The sequence below is a fragment of the Rhincodon typus genome, chromosome 10 (assembly GCF_021869965.1).
Source record: "Rhincodon typus isolate 14 chromosome 10, sRhiTyp1.1, whole genome shotgun sequence".
In the NCBI taxonomy this organism is placed as follows: domain Eukaryota; kingdom Metazoa; phylum Chordata; class Chondrichthyes; order Orectolobiformes; family Rhincodontidae; genus Rhincodon; species Rhincodon typus.
In genome coordinates this window covers 7,755,717-7,782,689 of record NC_063341.1, presented here as the reverse complement: position 1 = coordinate 7,782,689, position 26,973 = coordinate 7,755,717, and the positions used below count along the sequence as shown (strand labels likewise).

Sequence of the window (26,973 nt, the reverse complement as noted above, 5' to 3'; positions counted from 1 at the left end):
TGCATAGGCTGTTGTGCTGCAGATTCCACAGTTCTGGCTGCGCAGCATACCCTTGCACTCTTATTGATTGCCACTGACGACATATTGGAAAGATTTGCAAACTGGTGATCAACCACCAGTCTGGCCACACGGTGAACGAATTTTCCGAAGCCATCAAGTCCTGAAGTGGGACTTGAACCCAGAGCTTTACACTCAAAGGTAGGAATGCTACCCCCTGCATCGCAAGACCGCTCCCCTTACCCTCACCACTTAAAAATTCCAGTGTTTCTTAGTTGTTCACAAGAAGCGGGTGTTGCTGACTGGGCCAGTGTTTATTACCCAGCTCTAATTGCCCTGCGGACATTTCAGAGTCAACCACATTGGTTGTGGAGCGACATGTAAGCCAGACCAGCTAAGGATGGCAGTTTTCCTTCTGTAAAGGCCATTAGTGAACCAAGAAGTAATTTTATGACGTTTGATAGTGGATACCTTAGGAGAGCTCTCACTTCCAGATTGTTGTTGAATTCCGATTTCACTGTCCGCCGCAGCGCGATGTTGCTGAAACAATAATTTCGTGTTTTGTTTCCTTCCACTGCCACCTCCTAGTCTCTCATTTAGTCTCCTCTCTCAAAGATCTTGCATTTAGCAAGCCGAACCTACGCTCTGGAATTTCCCTCACTAAATCCTTGCATGTCTGTCCTTTAAAATCACCCTTAGAATCCACCTCTTTAACGGTGTTTTAATTCATCCCTGTAAACGCCATCATCTCTTTGGTACACCAGTTTCTTTTCAACATCCGAGGTGCATTCCTGTGTTCAAGGTGCCATATAAATGAAGCTTGTTAACAAGCGCAGAAGATCACGTTCACAGCTTTGAAGAGGGGTCACTGGACTCAAAACATTAGCTCTGTTTTCACTCCCCAGATTTTGCATTTCTCCAGCGATTTCTACTCGTGTTTCAGAGGAGAATTTGCGCAACAGGCTGGGTCAGCCTTGATTGGAACATCCCAATAAGTGTCGACTCAAGTCTGTGTTTTGTGTGACCGCCATTGAAGTTAATAAGGTTTGAGCTCGGTCAGTGCAACGCTGGAGGAGCTGCATTCACATCTGCGGTCATCTCCGAATGAGGATGACACCTACTCAGAGAGATGAGAGTGAATCAGCAAGGCGACTTGTCAACCTGCAGATCTTCAGGGCACAGGGAAGGCAAGATGCCCCTCGAGATGGTGGGATCCAAGTAGTGGAATGCATTTCCTTTCCTTTTCTGTCACCTCCCTACCGCACTATTCACATGTTGCGACTGAGAGTGTCACACAGTTTGATGGACAAGCTGTCACTCTTCTGAATACTTGATACCAACCTCCTCGCGGATCATCACTTGGTGTACTTCAGGAAGAGCTACAGAGTGTCTTCGCCGTGTTGTCTTCACCCTCGCCCAGAATGCTGGCCATTGGGAGTGATGAAAGGACGGAATCTGGTGGGGGAGATGGTTTTCAGAGATCATGGAGTCCCTACAGTGTGGTAACAGATCCTTTGGCCCAACAAGTCCACACTGACTCTCGGAGCATCCCACCCAGAACTCATCCCCCTATATCACTCATCCCTGAGCACTATGGGTAATTTAGCATGGCCAATCCACCTACCCTGGACTGTGGGAGGAAACCAGGACACCAGGAGGAAACCCACGCAGACGCATGGAGAATGTGCAAACTCCGTACATGGCAGTCGCCTTAGGGCGATTCGAACCCGGGTGCCTGGCGCTGTGAGGCAGCAGTGCTAACCACTGAGCCACCGTGCCGCCAATTGCTGCCAAAGGTGCGAATACAGTGGCCAATCTGTGGAAATTGACCTTGCTCGAGTTTTGAGAAGGAGGTCCAAAGCCGGGTCAGCCGTCCCAGTTCAGCTTTGTACAGTTAGAGCAGCAATAAAAGAGCAAAAGTTGCCGTCGCCACACTCCTACGCTGCATTGAGGCCTGAACTGTGCGTCAGCAACACGTTAAGAGCAGAAAAGAAATTCCTACAGCAATGCTTCTGCAGGTTCAGTCAGGGGACTGTGAGCAAACTCTTGGGTTCTTAGATCTCCAGCCATTGGCACAGGTGCTAAGAGACACATTATGGATTTCGCTGTCCTGGAATTGCAAATGCTATTGCACGTTAATGACTGTGTGTATAATGTATAATGTTGTCCTAACTCAGCACATAAGGCAAAACATTCCTTCGTTCTTGAGACACTAAGTTAACAGAAGTGCTGAAGTGCCCACTCCTATGCTGTACTGTTCTGTGTTCTATGTACAGACTGAAATGTACAATCACAGTGAGTAGCACCCATTGTAATCCCCGTTGAGCATATTGGAGCTTCATTTCAATTTGTACCTGACAATATATTTCTGAGCATGAGGGTTAAACTCAACACCAAGAGTAAGTAAATGTGGAACAGTAGAGTTAGCATGTGATTTGCTGCCGCTGGGGGTGATGGGTTTGGAAGTGTGCAGGTCCGAGGGGCGGTCGGGTACCCAAAACCTGTTATTTCTACCTCCGGAGTTCTGGTTGCTAAGGTCCATGGTTGACTTTCCCATACTCTTCCCTCACCCTGTGAGTTGATGACCACTTGAGTGTGTCTGGGCTTAACCAAGCGGACTGGTCTGTGTCATCCATGCTCAACTCCAATTCGCAATCCAGGAAGGATCCATTGGTCAAAGGTAATCAGTGCCTGATTGGAGGGGCTAGACATTGGGCTGCAGGTGACCACCTGGAAGCCAGCTTCTGCTCTTGTTTCCTCTTCCTGTGACCCCTCCAACCCAACCCAATGACCACCTCACTTCCCTTTGCCCTGGCTACCCTGCCATTCCCTGTCTCCAGCTGTCATGTCCTTCTCTGTTGGTCCAGCAGCTCTTGTTGACCTGGAGATCGCCCTCAAGGTCTTGAATCTGGCTGGCCTGATTGGTGTATGTGTGTGTATGTATGGTTTTTTCTAATATACGTGTTTTCATGGGATTTGGACATTACTGGCTAGGAAAGTGTTTGTTGTCCTGGAAAGGATGATGATCAGCCAACATAAACCACTGCAGTCAGAGAATCATAGAATGCAGAAGCAGGCCACTCAGCCCATCAGGTCTACACCGACCCTCTGAAGAACATCCCACCCAGATCCAGCCCCCTAACCTGTTCCCGTAACCCCGCATTTCCCATGCCTAACCCACCTATCCCTGGACACAATGGGCACTTTAGCATGGCCAACCCACCTAACCCTGCACACCTTTGGACTGTTGGTGGAAACCGGAGCATCTGGAGGAAACCCACACAGACGGTCGCCTGAGGGTGGAATTGAACCCAGGTCCCTGGCGCTGTGAGGCAGCAGTGCTAACCACTGAGCCAACTTGCCACACCGGATTCAGCAGGCCTTCACTAGAAGAGGGGATCTCTCACCTAACCTGCAACCTGCAGGTGAAACCCCTTGCCTCAACGCATTTCTGCTGTGCGTTTTGATACCATTGCATGTTCGAATGAAAAACATCTCTGAGATCTTAGCAAGGCAGCAAAACGTTGACATGGAGTAGAGTTTTGCAACAAGTTCAAAGGCACAATGCAAAAGATCAGAAAACAAGCTTGACTGCATCCATTGAAGTGCAATGAGGAGGGAGGGAATTCCGAGAACACAACAGGGCAACGACTGAATCAGTTTTGCCTTGTATTTGATCTTCTAACATGCTGGAGAATGATTGTTTGTAAAGGCAAGTTAGCAGGCTGTGTTTTACTCAGGCAAACAGCCATTCTGGTGTGATGCCTATTCGCTCATGTTTGTTCATGGGAAATCAGCCTTGCACCCCCCCCAGTTCTGCCCTCGCCTGAAGCTGTTCCTCATATTGAAACTGAAACACGACTGGTTCATGGCCTTGCCTCCTGTTCTCTGGAGCAGTAGCCTCGAGTAAAAATGGTTTGAAAGCAGTTTGACAACATGGTTTAGGAGCAAAACAATACTGTACGTGCCTGTAATGCAGTTGTGCTGTTCTGGTACAGATGACTGTTTAAACTGGGGAAATTTGAGCTCCATCCCTTTAAAGACTTGCACTTCACCTTTGCTCACTCTCCTTTAAAAACTTCCTGTTCTTCAATAACTTACGGCTTCTCTACTCGAGGTAGAATCTCTCTCCGACACAGGATGGCTTCTGCCCTCGGCTACATTTCACATCAATGCTCCAGAGTGGGATTAGCTGCAAGGAGCTTCCCACCTTTAACTTCCAGTCCTGAGCATCTTGTATGTCAGTTGAGAACCTCCTTAATGCCGCTCTGGAATCTGCTGCGTGCGTCTCTCCCCCTCTCTGACTGGGTAGCCTCAGCTCTCCTAGTGTGAGTTGCTTGCCCGTCCTATTGCAGCCCTTTCTCAGGCGCGATGTAAAAGGGATGGGGGTGGGGAAGAGCACACACCTCTGCAAAAATTACGTATGTGGGATTCCACTGGACCAACAGAATAGAAACACGCCATTCGGCCCCAACAGCCCATACTAGGATTTACGCTCCGCTGGAGCCTCCTCCAATCTAAACATGCCAATTTAACCATCTTGTCCCTTCCCACTCAACTCCTTGCCTCATTTCCCTTGAAATGCATCTACACTTGACTCCGTGTGGTAGTACATTCACTTTTTCTCGCCACTCTTTGGGTGCAGTCAGTTCTTTTCAGTTCTCCACCAGTGACCACCTTGTATGGATGGCCTCTCATTATGGTCTTCCCCGCACATGTAAACATTCACTGTGTCAGAACCTTAAGGGAAGCTCTTTCCTTGGGTAATGCCGTGCTCTTGGAGTTGAAACAGTTACTATAAATGGAGTTTGTTCTTGCAAGCCTCTTCTGAGGACAGATTGACCTGCGTGCAATTAATTGTGGAAATTATCAGAAATGAAAGCACATCTGTCAGGGAATCTAACCTTATTTGTCATGTCATTAGCAATTATTCCTGCAGTGTATTAGTTATTGTAACATGAGGTCACGGTGACTGAGTTCTAAGGAGAGCTTTGGACTCTCGCTATGCGTGTTGACATTAACAATATAAAATGATAAGTCAGCTGGATTGAATTGTATTAATATGAGGTTTGTGGCCATGGAGATGCTATTGGCTGTGGGCGAATTCTGTGTTCACAAACAAGTCCTTCAGGATCCTTCTTAAAAGCAGCTCTTTACCAAAAAAAAAAAGTTTCAACATATGTTTGTGGTTATTTAAAATATACTTTGGACATTGAGTCCTGAGGTCGTTATTGAGGGGATTGGCTCGGAGCAGTTTTGAAGCCTGATGCTAAAGTGATTTGAATTAACGCTTGCAGTGGAAGTGACCTGGTTGCTGAAGCAGTTAACATCATTGGTGTCGCTGCTAAATCTAATGCGATTCTCTTGAGGTGGATTGCACTTGTCTTATTTGGCTTGTGCTGACTCCTGTGTGTTGACGGTAGTTACTTTGCTAAAAATGACTATGTTACCGTAGCAACAGGACTGCACGTCCAAGACAAAAAGCACATGAGGTTTAAATTCGCACTCTGGTTGCTGTAAACACTCGATAGTTCCAAGCTTTAGCTGTCGCCCTCGTGGTGCAATTTTAAAATGGATGCAGGAAACTGAGAGAGTTTGCATGCACACATTTTAGATGCAGCAAGGCAATTGGGGAAGATTATATTGTAAAAGTCTCTGAGATCCTCGGGCTTTATTTGTAAGCGGCAAACCTTGCGAGAGTGAGGAAGCTTCACTGAACATCTTGCACATTCGAGTTTGTTAGGCCGTAGCTGGATCGTTCAGTTCTGGGCAAGACAATTTAAGAGAGATGGCAAAGTCATGGGGTGGATGCAGTGGAGGCTTATCAGGGATAAGGATCTTCAGTCATGTGGGGAGACAGAGGAAACTGGGCTCGCTCTGTTTGGAGCGGAGAAGGTGAACTGAATGTTTAATCAAGGTGCTGCAAGTAACTAATTGGGATGGATGGAATCACCAACGTGAAAGTGGTTACCTTGGCAAATGGAACAAATCCGGAAAATAGATATCAGTAGAAGCTGCAGCAGTGAAGTAGCATTTTATTTTAAATGCAGTGATCATTCATTGCTTGGAAGAGTGGTGCAAGCAGATTTAATTGTCACTTTATAGTTGGATTCCGAACAACCTGCTCAGAGATGCCATGACGCATGGGACATATTAGGTAATTCTGTCAGAGCAGGTATGCATAAGAGAGGTGAGTGGCCTCCTGCTATCCCTCCGTGACTCGAAGTTCTCTGGAGCGGGGTGAACAGCCGGTTGACTGTACAGAATAAGAACATCCTTATTGTGCGACGCTGTTCAAACAGTTTTTCCAGGAGCTTGCCCAAAAGAGTTTCAAACACCGTAGTGGATTTCTTCTGTTGAAACCCAGCCAAACAGAGGATGGGGTGGTAGGGCGTTGTTGGGTGGTGAGGGAGGAGGTGGGGAAGAAATGTTTCATAGTCAGGCCATTTTGGCTGACCGAAGGTTGACGTTTTGGTGGGGGTAAGGGGTAGTGTGTGGAAGGATGCACGTTTTCTTCCTCAAGGTAGGATGTGGTCTCCATCCATCGCAGCCTCAATCCAATCCACTAGATCAGGTCTCACAGGACACGAGGGGCTCCCAGCAGTGTGTAAGAGGAGCCTGTGTTTGTGTATGAGGGAGTTTGGCTGGTGTTGCATGGTTACACTCGCTTGACTTCATCGAAACTTCCAGAAGTGTACTTTCCAGCTAAGGTCACAGGAATGGGAGTCCTTCCTCTTGTTAATATGAGGACATTGAGGGCAACTGCACTGACCATTTTTGCTGTGGTTGATCAGGGATTAAACCTGGAATTACTGGCCTCTGTAGCACCTCACTGCACAACTTGGGTTCACCCTGTGAAGCTACGAGGACAACAGACTACATTTACATCTGAGCAATTCACTGAAGATCCTCAGACAGCACCTTCCAAACCCACGACCACTACCATCTAGAAGGACAAGGGCAGCAGATACATGGGAACACCATCCCCTGCAAGTTCCCCTCCAAGCCACTCCCCTCCTGACTTGGAAATTTATTGGTGTTCCTTCACTGATACTAGATCAAAATCCCGAAATGTGCTCCTGTATAAGACTCTGGGTGTCCCTACACACCAAGGATTGTAGCGGGTGAAGGTATTATCTTCTCTAGGAATGGGTAATAAATGCTGGCCGAGCCACGGACACGTACGTCTCGGGAATGATGAAATAAAGCACCTTCAATGCCGTCCATGTGTCAAGACAATTCATGGGAGCATCATGAACGAAAGTAAATCACACTGAGCCATGGGAGATATTTAGACCAAACGCCGATTTAAATTTTCTTAAACGGAGACTGAGAGAGAGGTTTAGGGAAAGATGGTTTTGGCAACTGAAAGTGTAGCAACCAATGTTGAAGTCGAAGGGACTGGAACTGGGCAAACACTCCAAAGGCTAGACTAGGAGCAGTGTAGAGGTCTCGGAGGCTCAAGGAACTTGCTGAGACTAAGATGGCTAAGGCCATATAGGGATTTGAAACGATGTTGAGGGTTTCAAATGTGGCGTTGCCCGGCTAGGAGTCAGAGTGGGTCATCAAGCAAAGAGGTGAGATATGAACAGCACTATTATGAGCCAGGATACAGGGAACAATGTTTCAGAATAACCTCAAGTTTATGGAGGATGCAGGGTGGGAAGTTGACTGGGAGAGTGCGAGTTACTTTGGCCCTTATACATTCCCGATCCGACTCTTCCTGTCTTCAAATCATTAACTCCTTGCTGAGCTGTGGTTCCCGAGGCAATTTTGTACCTCAGCGAAATGGTTATCTGCGGCCTTCACAATGAGCAGCAACAAGCTTTTCAACCATGAGGGCAGCACAGCTACAACCAATTCCAAAGCTACTTAATCTCAAGCTTTTGTCGGTTCGCAGTCAGGGGCAGGAATCCTGATACGTGCTCCACTCTCTAGAACAACCCAGGCTATGGTATGGTGGCTGATAGCAGCTAACCTCTAAGAAGCTTTAGGGCTCTTAGGCCAGAAGGTATGGGTTCAAGTCCCACCTGTCCTGTAGGTGTCTCATAACATGTCCAAAGCAGGTGGATATTCTTTATAAAAACCTTGGAACTGTATCTATGTGCAGATGTCTTTTTGATTTTGATAAGAATATAGGAGGCATGGTTAGTAAGTTTGCAGATGACACCAAAATTGGTGATGTAGTGGACAGTAGAGAAGGTTATTTAAGATCACAAAGGGATCTTCATCAACTAAGTCAATGGGCTGAGGAGTGGCAAATGGATTTCAATTTGGATAAATATGAGGTATTGCATTTTGATTATGCAAACAAGGGCAGCACTTATATAATTAATGGCAAGGCCCTGGCTTAGTGTTGTAGAACAGAGAGAGACCTAGGGGGTTCAGGTATATAATTCTTTGAATTTTGCATCACAGGTAGACAGGGTGGTTAAGAAGGCATTTAGCACGCTTGCCTTCATTGCTCAGACCTGTGAGTACACGAGTTGGGACATCATGTTGAAGTTGTACAGGATGTTGGTGAGGCCTCTTCTGGAGTACTGTGTCCAGTTCTGGTTAGCCTGCTACTTGAAGGATATTATTAAGCTGGAGAGGGTTCAGAAAATATTTACCGGAATGTTGCTGGGAATGGAGGGTTTGAGATATAAAAATAGATTGGAAAGGCTGAGACTTTTTTCACTGGAGAGTAGGAGGCTGAGGGGTGACCTTAGAGGTTTATAAGATCATGAGAGGCAAAGATAAGGCAAATGACCAAGGTATTTTCCTTAGGGTAGGAGAGTTCAAAACGAGGGGGCATATTTTTAAGGTGAGAGGAGAAAGATTTTAAAAAGGTCGTGAGGGACAGGTTTTTTCACACATGGTTCATGTATGGATGAGCTGCCAGAGAAAGTGGTGGATTCAGGTACAGTTACAACATTTAAAAGACATTTAGATAAGTACATGAATAAGAAAGGTTTGGAGGGATATGGGCCGAGTGTAGGTAAGTGGGACTAGTTTAGTTTGGGAACATGGTTGGCATGGACTAGTTGGACTGAAGGGTCTGTTTCCGTGCTGTATGACTCTGTTTGGGAAAGGAGTGGCACATGAAGATATTAAGGAAAGAACAACTTGTGACAAAATGGGGAAGGGGTTTTGTATTGAGCCATAGGGAAAACGTTGGATCAGTTTTAAATGTGGCCCTCCAGCTCACTCCAGTGAGTTGTGAAAATGACCAGAGTGAGTTACGATGCAAACAGCAGAGTTTTGGAATGACATCAAGTTGAACAAAGCAGAGGACACACACACTGCAAACTCAGCCACATTGTATGCAGACCACGTACATCAGTGAAACAGATTTTCAACATCTTCACTGTTTTATTTTTGTAAATCTCTATCTGCCTTGGCTTGTTCTGTCTGCTGCTCTGTTTTCTTATTCCCTCAGTTGCTGCAAGGTGACTTTATTTTTGCAGAAGCCATTCAACAACTTGTCTGTCTTCCCATTAAAAGTTTCAGTGAGTCATCTCTGCATCATTTAGATGTTTTCTAAAAAGTTACATGAAAAGGCCTGTACCAATTGAGGACAGGTGAAAAATAGGCTTAGTCATTGAAGGACAGGGGCTGAGACATTGTACGATAGTGCCACCTGGTGATGGATCACTGAATAATCCTCTTCAATGCATTATCTGTCTGGCACACAGCAGACAAACCCAGGTAGCAGTCCATTGCACAGTGAAGTTGAACATTGGTGCTCTCTGCGTACTCCTTTCTCTGCGCAGAAGAATAGATGTTGATTTTTTTATGGAAAAAGATGAGCAAAGGGGCAGGATAACCTGTCAAGGCTGTTCTGCTCTTCAATATGATCATGGGCTGTAATTCCACTCGCCCACCCATTCCCCTCATCCCTGGATTCTCTGGGAGCCCGAACATGTCTCAATCACTTGGTCCCTGCTGTTTACTTCGGCATGTCCCATGCTGGCCCAGTCAATTCATAAAGCCACCTCCTGCTCTTTACTCCATAGGTAGTAAAGGTTTAAATTCCCCAGTACTGTGTGTTCCCAGTCTATCAGCTCGTACACGTCGTCATCCATCAGTTTGTTTCAGAGGCTGTTTGCTTCAAGTGTCATTGGGGAAAACTTCAAATGAGCCACCCTTCTGTATGACAGAGATCTGACCCATCTGTGTTTACACCGAAGTGCTCGGTCCTTCACTTCTGACCCTGCTCTCTTTCTGACTCCATCCCGGATCCTGGGCAGATGGAGTTCACCTCACTACATCAGATTTTTTAAAAAAAGTTATTCACAGGTTATGGGCATTGCTGGCTTGGTCAGCATTCATTGCCCATCCCTAATTGCCTAGAGGGCAGTAGAGAGTCAACGACATTGCTGTGGGTTTGGGGTCACGTGTAGGGCAGACTGGGTAAGGATTTCCACTCACTTCTCTAAAGCACATTAGTGAACCAGATGGGTTGTTTTTCTCCCTGACAATTGACGATGCTTTCATGACCATAATTAGACTATTAATTCCAGGTTGTTATTGAATTCAAATTCCACCATCTGCCATGGTGGGATTCCAACCCAGGTCACCAGAACATTACCTGGGTCTCCAGATTAATAGTCTAGCAGTGATACCATTAGGCCATCACCTCCCCATTAATGTGTCCTTGATGAAACTTGATGCCAGGAAAAGAACAACTGTAAAGGGCTTCAGCCATGGCATTGCCAGTTGGCATCTCAGAACGTTAGCCGAGAGCTCATTCTATCTTAAGACCCCAAGACAGCAGCAAAATATAAAGCAGACCATTCATTTTCTTTAGTGCCTCCTTTGTATATGGTCTGCTCTCTTCGAATGTGAGGAGTCATGGAGACATGACGTAGCGGCAATTTTGCTAGATTCATGATCCAGCAGCTTGCTACTCTCTGGGGAACATGATTCAAACCCCACTCCTCCCAATTTCTGAGACCGTATCAGTGTGTTCACAGACAGGGCAGAAACTAAGGAAAGTTGCACGACCCGAAACATTAACTCTGACTTATCTCCACAGGTGCTGCCAGAACTGCTGAGTTTTTTCTGGCAATTTGTGTTTTTATAGCCGAAGCTTCAGAATCTGCCAGAGGGGGCAAAAACAAAGTTGCTGGAAAAGCTCAGCAGGTCTGGCAGCATCTGTGAAGGAGAAAACAGAATTAACGTTTCGGGTCCGGTGACCCTTCCTCAGAACTGCCAGAGAGGGTGCTGTTTGATGAGAGTCAGAAAGGGAGGTGCTCACATCACATGTCAAATCTTCGACGATGGAAACAAGGCTGACCGTCCACTGCGACTCTGAGGGGGGCGTTTTTTTCCCCTTTTGGATGATAAGTTTGTGGTGCCCTGGACTAAATACTTCGGGCAACAAATGTCACGAGATCACATAGCCGTCTGTCTCATTGCTGCTTGTGGGACCTTGCTGTGTACAAATTGGTTGCTACGCTTCTCCAGATAACAGCGAGAGGTGGCAGTTCCAGCAGCAGCGACAGTATCTGTTGGTGGCAGGATTGAAAACAGGCAGCAGAGCAAGTTAAGCAGAGGACAGTTGAATTTTTAACTTATTCCTTTATTTTCCTAGTTTAAACTATGAAAGATTATAATGTAAATTATTATCTAAGACCATAAGACCAAAAGACATGGGAGCAGAAATTAGGCCATTCAGCCCATCGAGTCTGCTCCACCATTCAGTCATGGCTGATAAGTTCCTCAACCCTATTCTCCTGCTTTCTCCCCGTAACCCTTGATCTCCTTGATAATCAAGAACCTTTCTATCTCAGTCTTAAATTTACTCAATGATCTGGCCTCCACAGCCTTCTGTGGCAGCAAATTCCTTAGATTCACCATTCTCTGGCTGAAGAAGTTACTCCTTATCTCCATTCTAAAAGGTCTTCCCTTTACTCTAAGGCTGTGCCCTCAGGTCTTCGTCTCTCCTACCAATGGAAGCATCTTCCCAACATCCACTCTGTCCAGGCCAGTACTATGAAGTACTGCTTAACTTTTTAACTCTTGTTTCTCTGTCTACCTTGTACCTCAGCTTTCCATAGAACCCCTACAGTGTGGAAACAGGCCCTTCGGCCCAACAAGTCCACACCGATCCTCAGAACATCCCACGCAGACCCATCCCCCTATAACCCACCTAATCTACACATCCCTGAACACGAGGGGCAATTTATCATGGCCAATCCACCTCGGCTGCACATCTTTGGACAGTGGGAGGAAACCCACGCAGACACGGGGAGAATGTGCAAACTCCACACAGACAGTCGCCTGAGGGTGGAATCGAACCCGGGCCCCTGGCGCTGTGAGGCAGCAGTGCTAACCACTGTGCCGCCCTTTTGTACGTAGGCACCTTGATACCGAAGATGGTGACATTTACACTTTCCACTGTACTCCTGTACTTGAGTACACATGACAGTAAAAACGAACATCTAACCTGGTGGTGGAGTAAGTAACGAGGAGAAAAATTTTAGACTTCAGGATGACAGAGGCAGGTTGGTCAGGTGGGCAGAATAGTGGCAAATGATATTTAATCCTGAAAATGTGAAGTGATACATTTTGGAAGGACTATCAAGACAAGAGAGTACACATTGAATGGTAGCACCCCAGGAAGTACTGTGGATCAGAGGGATCTTGGCGAACAAATCCATAGACCCTTGCACATGTGATTCAGAAGTCATTTGGGATCCTTGTATTTATTAGTCAAGGCATTGAATGCGAGAGCAGAGAAGTTATGATGGTGTTGTATATAATGTAAGGTGGACCACAGCTGGAGTACTGTGTGCAGGCCTGGTTACCACACTATAGGAAGGACGTGATTGCACCAGAGAGGGTGCAAAGGAGATTCACCAGGATATTGCCAGGGATGGAACATTTCAGCTATGAAGAAAGGCAAGAAAGGCTGGAGTTGTTTTTCTTTGAGCAGAGAAGGCTGAAGGAGGAACTGATTATGGTGTACACAATTATGAGGGACCTGGAAAGGGTAAATAGGTAGAAAAATTTTCCCTTAGTAAAGGGACAAAAACCAGGAGATGGATTTAATGCAAGGGGCTGGAGGCTTGTAGGCCCCTTTAATAATAATAACCATATTAATGTACCCAGTTGCTCTAAGGCAATAAAGTACATCTAGTTGAAGGCAAGACATGACACTACTATGTGAATTTCTGCTACCTCAAGGCATCAAGCAGGTACTGCCTGTCTCTACCAGGAAAAAGGAGGATAGTCACAAGTCTATCTTATAGTGAGTCATAATACAGCGTTCTCAGACACCATGGTGAGCAGCAGTAGGGATTACTCAAACACATTCCAGTCATGGTCTGATTAAAGGTGGTATAGTGAAGGTGATGTTGTATGATCTAACATTACCACCAAAGTCTCACTCTATCCTACATTCCCACTGTCCAACTCATAACCCTGCAGAAAACTCCAGCCTGGGGTGCAATAAATTGTCCCATGTCCTATACTCCGCCCTTGTCTACCCCATTTCTCCACTCCACCCACTCTTCCTGTTCCCCCTCAATCTCTCCCTCTTTCTCATTCATTTTGCCCCTCCTGCTGTTCTTCTCAACACTTCCCTTTCTCCATTTCTTTTTCCCAATGTTCCCAATCTTGGTTGTGCTGTTCACTACCACCCCCTCCACCCCGCCCCTTCCAATTACCACTTCTCCTTCCTCATCCCTTCCACACTTCTGGACCTACGTTGATTTTTACCCCTGTTCTTTAAGCCTACTTGGTCTGAACACCAGTCCCTGGTCACTTCCTCCAGGTCTTACTTAAAACATTGCTTTACTCACATGTGCTGACTGCCCTGACCGATATTTCGGGAGACTGACTCAGTGCGTTAAACGTCAATTCTGTACAAAACACTGTTGTAATAAGAAATGAGGGTGTTGTTGTGATTTCAGTGTGGAGCCAGAGGTTCTGATGGTTGGTTGTGGTTGGTGACCTGCTTCTAGCCAAATGAGGAGTGGTTAAAAGGGAGACATTGTAGTTCCGTTGATGAAGAATTGAAATTCTCTGGTATGGACTTAATCGAGTTAAATGATAGCCGTTTTAAGAGAGGAAATGTGTTCAATAAGATCCACCTAGACAAGGACTTCGCACTGGAATTTATCCAGCCTTAGCTATTATGCTCTTATAAATGCATATGTGTTGATAGTTCGAATTAGGAGACATCAGATTAAGGACCGTGTTTGCTTTGAATAAACAACGCTTGTATAACCCACTTGTAATGAGTGCACAGTGTGGTCTGTGAAAACTGCATTGTTGCCTAATTTGGGATAGAATCCTGACCACTAATAATTTGTAACTTCCACTGCGGTCTTGTTTCCTGTTTTATCCCAGAACATGAAGATGGGGGAAGTAAAGAAAATATTAACATTTTCAAGGAGAACATATTCTAATACTTTAGAATTTAGAAATAATCTGAAAATGCTATTGATAATTGTAAATATGGAAATATTGGGATTTTATCACTGCCGTTTGTTTATTGTCACTCAATATTTATTCACCAGAATACAAATCTTCATTTTCACAAGAACTCTTATTTTTGGGGGCTAAACTATCCCAATGCTAACACAGACCTCCTACTCTGTATGTATGTGTGTCTGTGTGTGTTGTTGAATGCAATTGTTCTCATGTTCCTGCCAGTGTGAACTTTAATTTAGCAAAGTAAGAATAATTGATATCTGTAGTAAAGTATGTTTTTGCATCTCAGTGTTAGAGCTGCGAAGTTCAATGATAATTATTAATAATTGCAAATTAATTAATAATAGACCACATTGAAAATTACCTGGTGTTGACAATACAGTATGATTAAACAGAAATGCAATGTGTTTCTGCCTGTCTAACAGCTTTCACCCATAAGATGAACATTTTCTCGGTTGCAGTAATTTTGCTGAAGATTATTATGTTTCCATGGGCTTGTACGTTGAACACAGACAATCACTGCCTTGGGCAGGGAGAATGGCAGCCAGATATTTATTTCCATCCACATGGGAAGCATGCTTTGTCATTCTGTGTTCGGTGTTGCTAAGTGAAGAGAAATGTACTTTGCAAATGGCTTTTCAATTGAGCAGAGTGGTGAAATCAAATCACATTGGCTTATTATCATTCATCAGCAAGAAGAACATTCTATGATCCATTTTGGCACCTCAATTCAGGGATTACTTGATTGTAAAGCAGTTTTACTGCATCTTTCTGTTTCCCATGAAACTTCCAGTGTTCCACAAGAAGTTTGTATTAACTGGAAAGAAAACATAACCTCCAAACTAGGCAATATTTACTTTGATAACTTCATAGTCAGGCTCAGTTTCCTGTTTGTGCTGAGTCCCTTTCAATTTCGGTGTTGAGTACATACCAATTCAGTTTCGTCCTAGGCTTGAGTCTTCAGCCGTTCAATTGCAGAGTCAATTTTCTTCTCATTTGTTATGGCCATTCATTCGCCACCAACTTTACTCAAAGTATCTCTGTGTAGATTCTGGTTTCTCACTATGGAATTGAGAAATATTTCAGCAGAACAAATTACGATTCAGTCCTTGAGTCTTTGCCAACATTTTTTTATCCTTATCTAATGCCAATCTCAAACTTGTTTCTCAACCCCCCTGCTGCATTTTCTGTGGCAAACAATTCCCATCTAAGAAAGTTCATGAGTCTACTCATCACAGTAAAACAAATTCCTCATATTTGAGCCACACAGTCTGTGTTTCTCAGCCCTATTCTCTAGGTTTGTGTATTTTATTGATCCTTGGAGCTATTCTGTCACTACTTATTGAGCAGACTTTCTGTGGCTTCCTTCTCCGTCCAATTGGAAAAAGGCCTGATGTCTCGTTTCCATTGGTGAGGTCTTGCTGCATTTTTCTCCTTCACTTTTCTACCCATTCCTGTCACGCAAGGTGCAGAATTGTATGCAAGGCTCCAATTACAGCCCAACTAAGGTGTTGTGTGCAGTCAGCATTACCTGAAACTTCTACAAACCTCTGAAAGACTGATATTGCAAACTAACATTAAATTAAAGAATCAAGATGTCATGTTGCGGCTCTATAAGGCTTTGGTTAGGCCACGCTTAGAGTGTTGCGTTCAGTTCTGATCACCACGTTACAGGAAGGATGTGGAGGCTTTGGAGAGGGTGCAGAACAGGGTTACCAGAATAGTAGGAACTGCAGATGCTGGGGAATCTGTGATAACAAGGTGTAGAGCTGGATGAACACAGCAGGCCAAGCAGCATCAGAGGAGCAGAAAGGCTGACGTTTCGGGCCTCGACCCTTCTTCAGAAATCATTTTGAAAATTTCTGAAGACTGATCTAGGCCCAAAATGTCAGCCTTCCTGCTCCTCTGATGCTGCTTGGCCTGCTGTGTTCACCCAGCTCTATACCTTGTTATCTCAAGGTTACCAGAATGTTGCCTGGATTCGAGGCTATGAGCTGTAAGGAGAGGCTAGAAAAACTCAAGTCGTTTTCTCTGGAGCAGTGGAATCTGAGGGGAGACTTGATAGAAGTCTATAAAATTATGAGATGCAGAGATAGGATTGACATTCAGAGTCTTTTTCCCAGAGTTGAATTGCCTTATCCTCAGGGGCTTGCATTGAAGGCGAGAGGGGCAAAGTTCAAAGGAGATGTGAGGGGTAAGTTTTTCTTTTACACAGAGTGATAGGAGTCTGGAAAGTGCTACCGGGGTGGTGGTGGAGGCAGATACAATAGGGGCGTTTTAAGGGGCTTTTGGATAAGCGTATGAATATGTGAGGAATGGAGGGACATGAGCCAAGGGCAGGCAGGAGGGATGAGGTTAGTTTGGCGTCACAACATTGTGGGCTGAAGGACCTGTTCCTGTGCTATACTGTTCAATATTTAGTGTTCTAAAGCTTTTGTTTTTGTTTGTTCCAGTGTTAATGTCTCAGGATATGGTGTAGAGAAAAAAGACGTTTGCAGAAAGCAGTGGTTATGAAACATGTAAGTCCCATTGCATCAAAGCACAGCAAGGCTGCAGAGATTTTGGCTGGATCTTGGTGCTGAAGGAACATAGTAGGATTGAAGCCATTGAACTTTCACTGAATAAATTGAAAACATGAAGGAGAAACTAACTGCCAGGAATCTTGAAAGCAAGGACAGAAAAAGATGGGCACACAGCAGATAGTTTTGTGCAGGAAGAACAGACCGAATGATATTTCAGACTGGGTCCTTGCCCTGAACCAAAGCAAGAAAAGGGAATTGAACAAACAAGCTTCCATTTTTCTTGCACCTTTGATGACCTCTGAGGACCCTGAAGCATTTCACAGCCAAATGAAATACTTTCGAAGTGGAGTCACTGTAGTTTCAAGCGAGGGTATGGGCGGAGAGGTGCAGAAATCCCAGGGAATTTTCTTGAATACTGGCTTGACTGACTCACACAATGTAACTCAAACCCGATGCTGTGGATACATCATTTTCCAGGAAATGTTTTGAATCTGTTTATCGTTCCACAGAGTAGAGGTGAGGCAGTTTTTGTTTGTGTTGACTGAAGGGAATTGGTCCATTTCAAGATGTTCATCAGCACAGCTAGATTTGCAGTGCTGGAAGAAGTGAAACATGCATTCAACTCGATCTGTCAGAGACAAATCAATGGATACAGTTGAGGACAAGCACTTGAGAGTCGACAATGATTGATGAACATTGAGAATTGTATCTGCACTCTCAATTGCTTCTTAGAATTGCAATGCTGCCTGCTTTGTTACAGCAGCCAGTAGAGATGATCCCACTAGTGTTGTGCTTTGCAATTTGATTCCAAGAAGGCCATGTTAGTCATGGTATCTGACACAATAAGCCACATTGTTAATCTAAATGGACTTCAGTCAAGTTAATAGAAGTGTGCATTTCTCAAGAAGAAGATGGATATTCTATTTGCAGAATCTGCTGTTGCATACTTTGGGCATATCATTGAAAGACAATGTCTTTCTGCATCACCCAGAAAGGTGGATGGTTAAAATGAAGATTTCACACACATGGAATATCAGTGAGCCCACTTTTGTTTCCTCACGATATGCTATGAGAAAAAGTGCGGTTCAAATCTAACAAATTCTGGACTTCTATGCCACTAGGATGAGTGAGAAGAAATAATATAAAAATGATCCCATTTAAAGGCGAAGAACCAATTGTGTATATGCTCAAGTCTTTGAGGGTGGTTTGTAAGACAGTGTAATGCATGCTGGGCTTTATAAAGAGAAAGACTGAGGAATGCAATTGAGACAGAGTTGCTCTCGGAGACCACAACATGAAGTTTCATGGCATCGGATCGCCCATAGGCATGGAAACTTCCTGTTCATTGCCACCTACCACCCTGCCCCTTTCCTAACAACTCCATGACCCTCAGCTGGTGAATGTTGAATAGCATTTGGAGAATGCACTGAGGATGACAAGAGTGCAGAATGTACTCCGAGTGAGGACCATCAATGTCCATCAACAAGAATGACTTCATAGCACCACCATTGACTGAGCTGGTCGAGTCCTAAGAGACCACACCTCCTAGAATGGGTGTGAAGCAGATAGAGAGGGAAAAGTCCTCGGCAATTTACCTGTTGCAGGTATGTCTGCCCGTGATATTATCAGTCGAATTGTTATCGCCTCAGCTCCTGCAGAAGCTCAGCCTTCACATTGCAGATAGTCTCCATCATGTTGGCCCTGTCACTGTGCTAAATAAGGTACGTTTTGAGCAGATCTAACAACGTAAGACTGGGCAACCTTCAGGCATGTCAGCAGAATTGTCTTTGTCCACACTGTGTAACTTCATGGCCCAGTATATCCTCTACCGTTACTGTCAAGTTCGAAGTCCAACAGAAACTGCACAAGGGTCTGCCAGGAGCAGTAGCAGAAATGACTAAAAATGAGGTGCCAATCTAGTGAAGTTGCAACACAAGGCTGCTTGCATTCCAAGCAGTGTAAGCGATAGAGCAAAGTGATCTTGCGGCCAATGGATCACATACGGGTTTTGCCTGCGACATGTAGCCATGAATGGTCATGGACAAGTAGACAGCTAACAAACTGAGAACAATGCTCAAATATCCCACCCTCCAGTTGCAGAGCCCTGTACACTCGTAAAACAAACAAGCAAACAAAAACAGACTCTGGAAAACTTGCATCCATCTTCAGCCAGGACTACCAAGTGGATGATCCGTCATGACCTTTTCCTGAGGTCCCCACTATCACAAATGCCAGACTTCAACCAAGTTTATTCACTCCATTTGATATCGAAAAATGGCTGAAGGGGTAATGGATTCTGCCAAGTCTGTGAGCTCTGATAACATTCCAGCAATTGTTCTAAAGTCTGTGTTCGAGCACTAGCTGCTCTCGAACCCTGGCTGTTGCTGTACAACTATTACGCTCATAAATACCGACAGTATGGAAACTTGCCCAGATATGTCCTGGAAATGAAAAGCAGGACACGTCCAACCTGACCAATTACCATCCAGTTTACTGTCGATCGTCAGTAAAATGATGGATGGTGTGCAGTGCTTGACAGTGCTGTTAATTAGCACTGCTTTAAAAATAACCTCCCTGATGTTCTTTTTGTATTCTGACAGGCCCACTCAACTCTTCACCTTATAGCGTTGACCCACGAATGGATAAAAGGGAGAAACCGAAAACAGCAAGTGAGGTTGAGTGTCTTTGACATCAGCATCCGACTGAGTGTGACATCAAGAAGCCCTGGGGAAGCTGACTGCTGGTTGGTGTCATACCTAGCATGAAGGCACATGGATGCGGTTGCTGGAGGACAACCATCTCGGCTGCAGGATATCTCTGCAGGAGTTCCTCGGGGGAGAGTTTTCTCCGACCAACCATCTTCAGCTGCTTCATCAATGTCATTCACATGTCTGGCCTACGTGTGTCCCCAGACCCACAGCGACGTGGTTGACTCTTAACTGCCCTCTGGGCGATTAGGGATGGTCAATAAGTGCTGGCCTAGCCAGAGATGCTCACATTCTGTGAGTGAATTTTTAAACAAAAAAATCAAGATGTCTGAAAGGAAAACGACGGTAAATGATTGTCAAAAACTGAGAAGAAAAGGGGGAAGAGTTGAAGGAGCCGAATCATCATTTCTTGCTCCGTGTGTTTTTCATGTGTTTTGGAGATGTAGAATACAATAGGTTGAAGATGAAGCTGTTGGTCAAGAAACGAATCCAAATATTCTGGAGGAGAGAGGGTGGTGTATTTTGGAGATCCAGCCTGGGAAGGTTTAGCCAGATCTGGTAAAGAATAGTTAAGACAGTTGTGTTCCAGCTGAGTTCAATTCTGGGACTCCTTAGTTAGAGAAGTGAAAATTAGCACCAGATTCATCAAATGGTCAGATAAAGCTCTATTTAGAATCAAGGTGATCTAGGTGAGTTCAAAGGTCATGTGGAACATGGGAAGCCCAAGTTGGACCTTTGAAAATGCTGTTTTAATGAAGTTCGGAGAGAGGTTTTTGTTTCAGGAGCAGGCACAGTGAGGTTAGAAGTGACCAGCCATTGTGGATTGTAAGGGGTACAGGTTGCGGTGACAAATAGTAATTGAGAATATGTGCATTTAAGTGTGCGGAAGAGGCGGAAAGTATGAAAGTCTGTGAATATAAATAAGAGAGAGAGTATATGGAGGCAAATGTTTAAAAGGGATACAGAAGCCACTGGTTAAGGGACACAAATGATGATTGAAGAGACAGAAAATGGGGAGCCAATGATGTCTCTGCAAGACTTGATAAATGTACGTTAAATAAAAACATTTATTCTTTTCCCCTAATTTTCTCAATCATATTCTCAATCTCAATAATATATATGAATAATAGTTGCAGCTGCGATTTTAAGTTTAGGATAAAATCTGGTCCTTTATTGGGAGAAGCAAGTTTGTACAGTGCACAGTTGGGTACTTTGGTTTCTAAATATTGTTCTTCAACTTTCCAGAATACCTCAAGTATAAATGAATCTGTCTGTGGCTGTACTACTAATTACATTAATTACATACTTCATTACTCTCTAATATGGGATGTGCATATTTAAATTGTGCTGTAATCATATCTGATTCTTTTCATGCAGGCAATTCTCCATCTGATGAATCAGAGGAACGTGAGAAGGATCCGAAGTCTATAACCTTTCCCGCCTACGTTAGCAGCCTTCTCGATTCTGGCGATGAGCTTATGTCATCAGGGGTGAGGATGTACTGTGAAAACAGGGGTGTTTGCCCTACATCCTGTCATCTATGCCACCGAACAGGAGGCCAGAACAGGCAAGAAGAGCCTGTCTTACTGGAAGTCACCAAGGCTGCTCCCTTGTATGAACTGTTGAGTGACAACGAGACACAGAAAGTAAGTGTACGGGTCAGCACTCCACTCTCGGAACTGGTTGTGCAGTAGACTGTAAGGATGACTTGACTGTTCATAAAGTGAGAGTCATTTGTAGATATTTTCCTGATCAACCAGTTCTGAGATGTTATGACACGCTTCCCTCCCCGTCCAGGTGAGAAAGTCAATGTGAAGCTCACCTCTCTGCCACCCCATCCAGCAAACAGTTCAGTAGACTGCCTCTCACGACGTTAACATTCAGACATAAGTTCACTGGCACAGGGATGGGCCTCAGTCCAACACCAAGCTGTAAGTCTGACTCCATGAATCAGATAGCCAGCATTTCTCTGGTCCCAGCAGCAGTTTGGTGTCACGGAAGACATGTTGGTGGGGGTGGGAGGTTGGGTGTGATGCGAATTGGTAGGTCCAGAACAGGAGATGCTCAGTAAGCAGAATGCAAACCAAGGTGCACATGTAGGGAAGTAGAGATTGAGGGAACAGGGCCAGGTCTCAGCAGGGTGTCTCCTGCGAAGGACTAAGGGAACCTACAAAAGGACATTCCTCCCCTTTTCCCAACAGCTGGCCTGAGACGCAGTGGGCTTCAAACACGGCCTCCTACCACACTTGAGAAATTGCGACAAGGCCGGGAGAGACCCTTCAACAGTCAATTAAGGGCTTCATTTACCCGAGAATGTGTTGTCCACCCACACGTGGACCACGTATCAAATTGTAATTGGGTGGGAAAGGGTGGGACATGAAAAAGATTACCACGGCATCATACCTTTATTACCTGTCAGCCAACCTCGCCCTGAGGAAGCATGACATTCTGCCCTAATTATTGAGAGGGGGTGCTAAGTGTGACATCCAAGCAATTGAGACCAATTATTAGATGAAAACTGGGTAAGATTAAAAATTACAATGGCCTATCCTCCTTCAGGTCATGGTTAAACTTTAATACCAATGAAAAATGTTGCATAGGACCAGAATAGAAGCCAGGAAGTAAAGAGCAGGATGAGGGGTAGGAATCATGGGCCCTGATGCTTCTCCTATTTCTGGACCTCATGTACTCAGTGCCCTCAACCTTCCTATTTTTAATTCTCAACAGCCTCTGTCAAGCATCTTCCTGATTCCAGCTGCGTCCAGTATAACAGAATAATGCAGCACTCATTAGGTGATTGTAGTCATGATCCCTTTTGCAATTCAATTGATAAATTGTGTACTTAATCTCACACAGAAGCAGAATGACAAGATTCACTCAATAGTCTAAATAATTATTGACCTTGCATTAAACATAAAACCATAATGTACATTGAGGGTATTGCATTTCTAGCACAGTAGAGTACCAACAGGTTCAAGAACAGCTTCTTCCTCTCTTTTATCAGACTTATGAATGGACCTCTCATATATTAGAGTTCATCTTTCTCTGCACATTCTCTGTAGCTGTAACACTATATTCTGCATAGTGTTCTGTTACCCTGCTGTACTTATCTAAGGTATGATTTGTTTGAATAACGCACACCAGATTTCACTGTGTCTCTGTACATGTGACAATAATAAATCAAATCAAATCAAATCAAAAATTTAAGTCAGCATCAGACAACAGGCTTACCTTGACAACAAAAGTCTGTTTCAAACTAACTCACAAACACTTCTACACAAAAAAAACCATCACCGTAACACACCATCTGAAGAATATGAGATTGCAGCAAATACCTTTCTCAATGCATATGCATGAAGTTGGAGCATTTTAACAAGGCAATTATTGCAACTGAGGTCTCAATGCTAGCTTTAAAATAACAATTCTCATCGTGTTCGTTACAGTAACATCTACAACATTGTTCCTCCATATAATAGCTCCTAAACTGATACGCACTTAAGCTATAGATTCCACATTCAGTTTCAAGGAAGTCATTACCTTGGTGATTTCAAGTTTTGCTGGCTTCCAGTTAATTGAGCATTTCTTTCTTGATAGCTTAAAAAGTGTTCTCTCTCCTTTGCAGCCTCCTCCTTCTTCCCATTTTACAGCTTCCCCCTTTCTCTCCTGACCTCGCACCCTCCTCTTCTCTTTATCCTCTTGCAGCCTGCTCTATTTACTCCCTCTTCTGGACTCTTCCTTTTTTTTCTCCCCACTTGCAGTGTCTTTTCCTTCCTACCCCTCTCTTTGCATGCTCTACCTGTCCCACTTCTCCTTCCCTGACATCCAGATTTAATTCACTGCCCCTGATCTCTCCCCCCCCACCCCCCCAACCCCAGCCAAGTGAGTTCAGTGCACTGACCCAAGCCCACCAAGCACAAACCCAGTCCAACATGTGACTCAATTGCTAGCAGCAATCCTAGCTCAATGCTCACCTCAAACATTTCCACTCCAAGCTGTTCCTTCAGTCACAAAAGAGTTATCCCCTTTATTTACTCCTGATAGATTCCTTCTAACTGACAAACGCTTCTACGCCACAGAAGCCATCACCCTAATCGAACACTCTGTTGAATGATGAGGTCACAGCAGATACCTTGCAATTGCCTATACACTAAGCTGGAAGACTTTAACCAGGCAATTACTCCTGTATTTATTGCAACTCACAGTAGCACAAACAGGACTTAAATAATTTGTGATTGGAGGAATAGCCAGCTGCAGATTCTGTTTTGCTCAGGTACATGGGGGATGACCTTGCCCTGGTCTATTGCACCATGCTTCCCCTCCCCTCCCTGGGTAAAATTGCCAAGGAATAGGAACTGATCAGTTTGAGCATATGTTGCTTAAAAGTGGACTAGAACTTTGGCAGTGAGGGGCTGGTCATTCCTGTACTAATAAATGTGAGAGATTGCTATGATTATGTACAACTCAGATTCTAGAAGCCACAATATCGTCGTTTTGGCACAGGGCGAGTTCACACATTATCAATTATTAAGTGTGACCCAGTAGCAGAAGACCACAAGGTTGTCTTATAACCAGGGTTACCCATCCCATGAGCTTCATCTCCTATTGTTTGTTCAGGAAAAAGACTGCTGTGCTGAAGTGGTCCCTGAGCAGGATGGAGAGCATCCCGTTCCTCAAATGCTAATCTCTCTGTTGGATGTTTAATGCTTACCATGTTGGTAATGGATTAGCCTGTGACTGGCTCATTTGACCAGGCATTCTGAGAGTTCCCCTGCATTTCCATTCTGATAAAACAGGTAGCTACATGTTACAGGCTGTTAGTGATAGATATTCCTGTGTTCTCTTCACGAAGCGAGAGCTGAAGACTTTTGTTTTGGTTAAGATCAGCACCGAAATGAGATTAAACAGGGCATGTAGTTACAAACTGGCCGAAAGCACGAGTTCAGTGATTCATATTTCGTTCATTCTTCGGGGGAGGGAGGGACGAGTGGGGCAGAAACTTGGGGATTGCTCAGTGTTACAGTTGGTTTCCACGAAGAGTGAAGCTGAAATGTCTCCCTCGTTGTTGCTTTGTGGAACAGCACTGAGCATGAGGTTGAGCATTTCATGATCTCCTTTCACCTAGAGCAGCCATACTCCCCGCCCCAGTCCCCTCAGAACTGGGAATGCCCGATACAGATCAATGACCTTTCGATCTGATACTACCTGAACTTCCATTGCCCACCTTTCACGTTCATTTTGTCTGTTTGGCTTACGCATTTGCTTCTGATAATCAATGCTTGAAAATTATGTGAAGTATCATTGTGGAGAGCGCATTGCACTGTGGGCAAGCTGGAGATCATGAATCTCCAAATGGATTTCATCTTGTGATTTTTTTTTTAAGGCTATCTATGAAGCAATGTTGAGCCAGCTCTGGTGTTCAGGAGGCGGTGATGTTATCGATGACTGGTGTCGGTGTGATTCTACAACATTCAGCGTTGACGGCCTACCAAACTGCGCGCCCCTGCCTCAGCCAGTGTAAGTTTCTCTCCTTCAGTATCCATTACACCAGACTGTGACATGTTCGGGTAACATTCAGTGTGCAAGTTATCCTTCACCCTGAATGCTAGGGTGAAACCTTGATCATGTCTCGTGACAGTTCAACCACAAAACACTGATGCATTGTCATGCTAGGATCTTGTGATGCTCTCTACTTAAACAAGTTGCGGAAGATCACTCTAGAAACATTTTTTTTAAAAATATTAGTTTAAAGGATGAATATTTTGAGTGAAATATTAAAGACAACTTGTAATGAAGCAAGTTGCATATTTTGTATGGAGATGTGAGGTGCTATCCCAATAATTCATGATTTAGAATGCACTCCGAACCTCCTGCAGCAAAAGTGTCCTGTTAAAAAAAAAAATAATGTGTTTTACATTCGTCCATTTTTTTTCCCCTGCAGTCTTGGTCCAGGCTGTCAGATCTGATAGTTTATTTGTATTCAAACAGTGTCTGCATAGTTTCTTGGAGGTTCGTAAAGTTCTGCTGGTTTAAAATCACGAGTGCGCTGGTGATTTAAACTAATGTAAAGATGGTTACTGGTGTTTGGAGATTTGCTAGTTTGGGGCGTCAGCAGACAGGCACAGTCTATTCTTGATCGTAACCTGAGCGTCAGTACCTAAAGGAACTCCTGGGCCATATGTGAGTGGAGATGGCATCAACTGAAGTGTAAGAGAGAGGAAAGCGCTGACCGCTACTGAATGAGAAAGAATGAATCATTCGCTAGCAGAGTCGCATGAATCAAATGCAGAGAGCATAAGAAGTGCAACAGAACAGTGTGAAAAGTAGGAGGCAGGAAGGGTGATGGAGAACATGGGAGAAGGATAAGGGGGAAAGCAACGACAAGCTGCAATTAAAAAGTGCCTTTGACAGCAAACAAAAATTCACGAGGTGCTTCATTGACGGGAACGTGGCTAACCAACACTGATCAATAAATAGGATTCGGGACGTCTTAGTAGCTAAGATTCCTAAAGGAGCTGCAAAGTGGAAGAATTTAGAGATAAAATTCTAGAAGACAGGATCTTAGGAGGCGAAGACTTTGCTGCCAAGGGTGAGGTGAAGATAAAGGGGAGAGTTGCACCATTGCAAGCATACATTCAATTTACAGTTGTTCAATATTTGTTTGGTCATTAAAGTCCAGTGCAGTGTTGTTTGGCTGCCTTACAAACGCAAGTAAGATCCACGCGGAATAAAAGTCCAATAAAGTAAGCTGGTAAGGTTCTTTCCCCAGGCATGCTGTCTGAATTTATCCATATCAGTGGGAAAATGCAAACACTTAACTCTGGGACACTAGGAGTTTAGACCTACCTGTGGCCAAGATAAAGACACCAAATGACAACAAGAACTTAACCAAAAGTTTATTTTTAAGTTTAAAAATGGAAGGTAAATAATCAAGAGAATAGAACAGCGAGTGAAGGGACCAGGCGGACTGAGTGGTTGAGCGTGGGATGGAGTGAGGGACACCAGTGAGAGAGAAGGGATAATGTAAATCTCGACGTGAGGAGTAGTTTCACCCCTGAGGACCTGCATGAAGCAATGGTAGAAGCTGAAAGCATGCAGGAATGAACACATGGAAACAGCCAGGACGGTGAAGGACCCAGCCAGCCGGACCAACGTCACAGAGCACAGGGTGTAGGAGGACGGGTGGCAGAGTGCCTTCTGTGTGGCCAAACACGGAGGAAAATCAAAGGGGCACGGATCTCTGAAACTGTTTCAAGAAATGAAGAGCTGTGAGTTTTCCAGACTGTTTGTGGTGAGGGGTGGGGTGGTGGTTGGGGTTGGGGGGT

At 44.5% G+C, this 26,973-nt stretch overlaps 1 protein-coding gene across 1 annotated transcript in view; it reads left to right on the top strand.

Moving 5' to 3' along the window:
* astn1 (astrotactin 1) overlaps positions 1-26,973 on the top strand; it is a 1,993,575-nt gene that overhangs the window by 1,834,716 nt on the left and 131,886 nt on the right. Inside the window, exons 18-19 of the mRNA XM_048602275.1 lie at positions 21,029-21,297; positions 25,032-25,165. Of these exons, the coding sequence (XP_048458232.1) occupies positions 21,029-21,297; positions 25,032-25,165 (403 nt within the window). The remainder of the gene's footprint in view (positions 1-21,028; positions 21,298-25,031; positions 25,166-26,973) is intronic.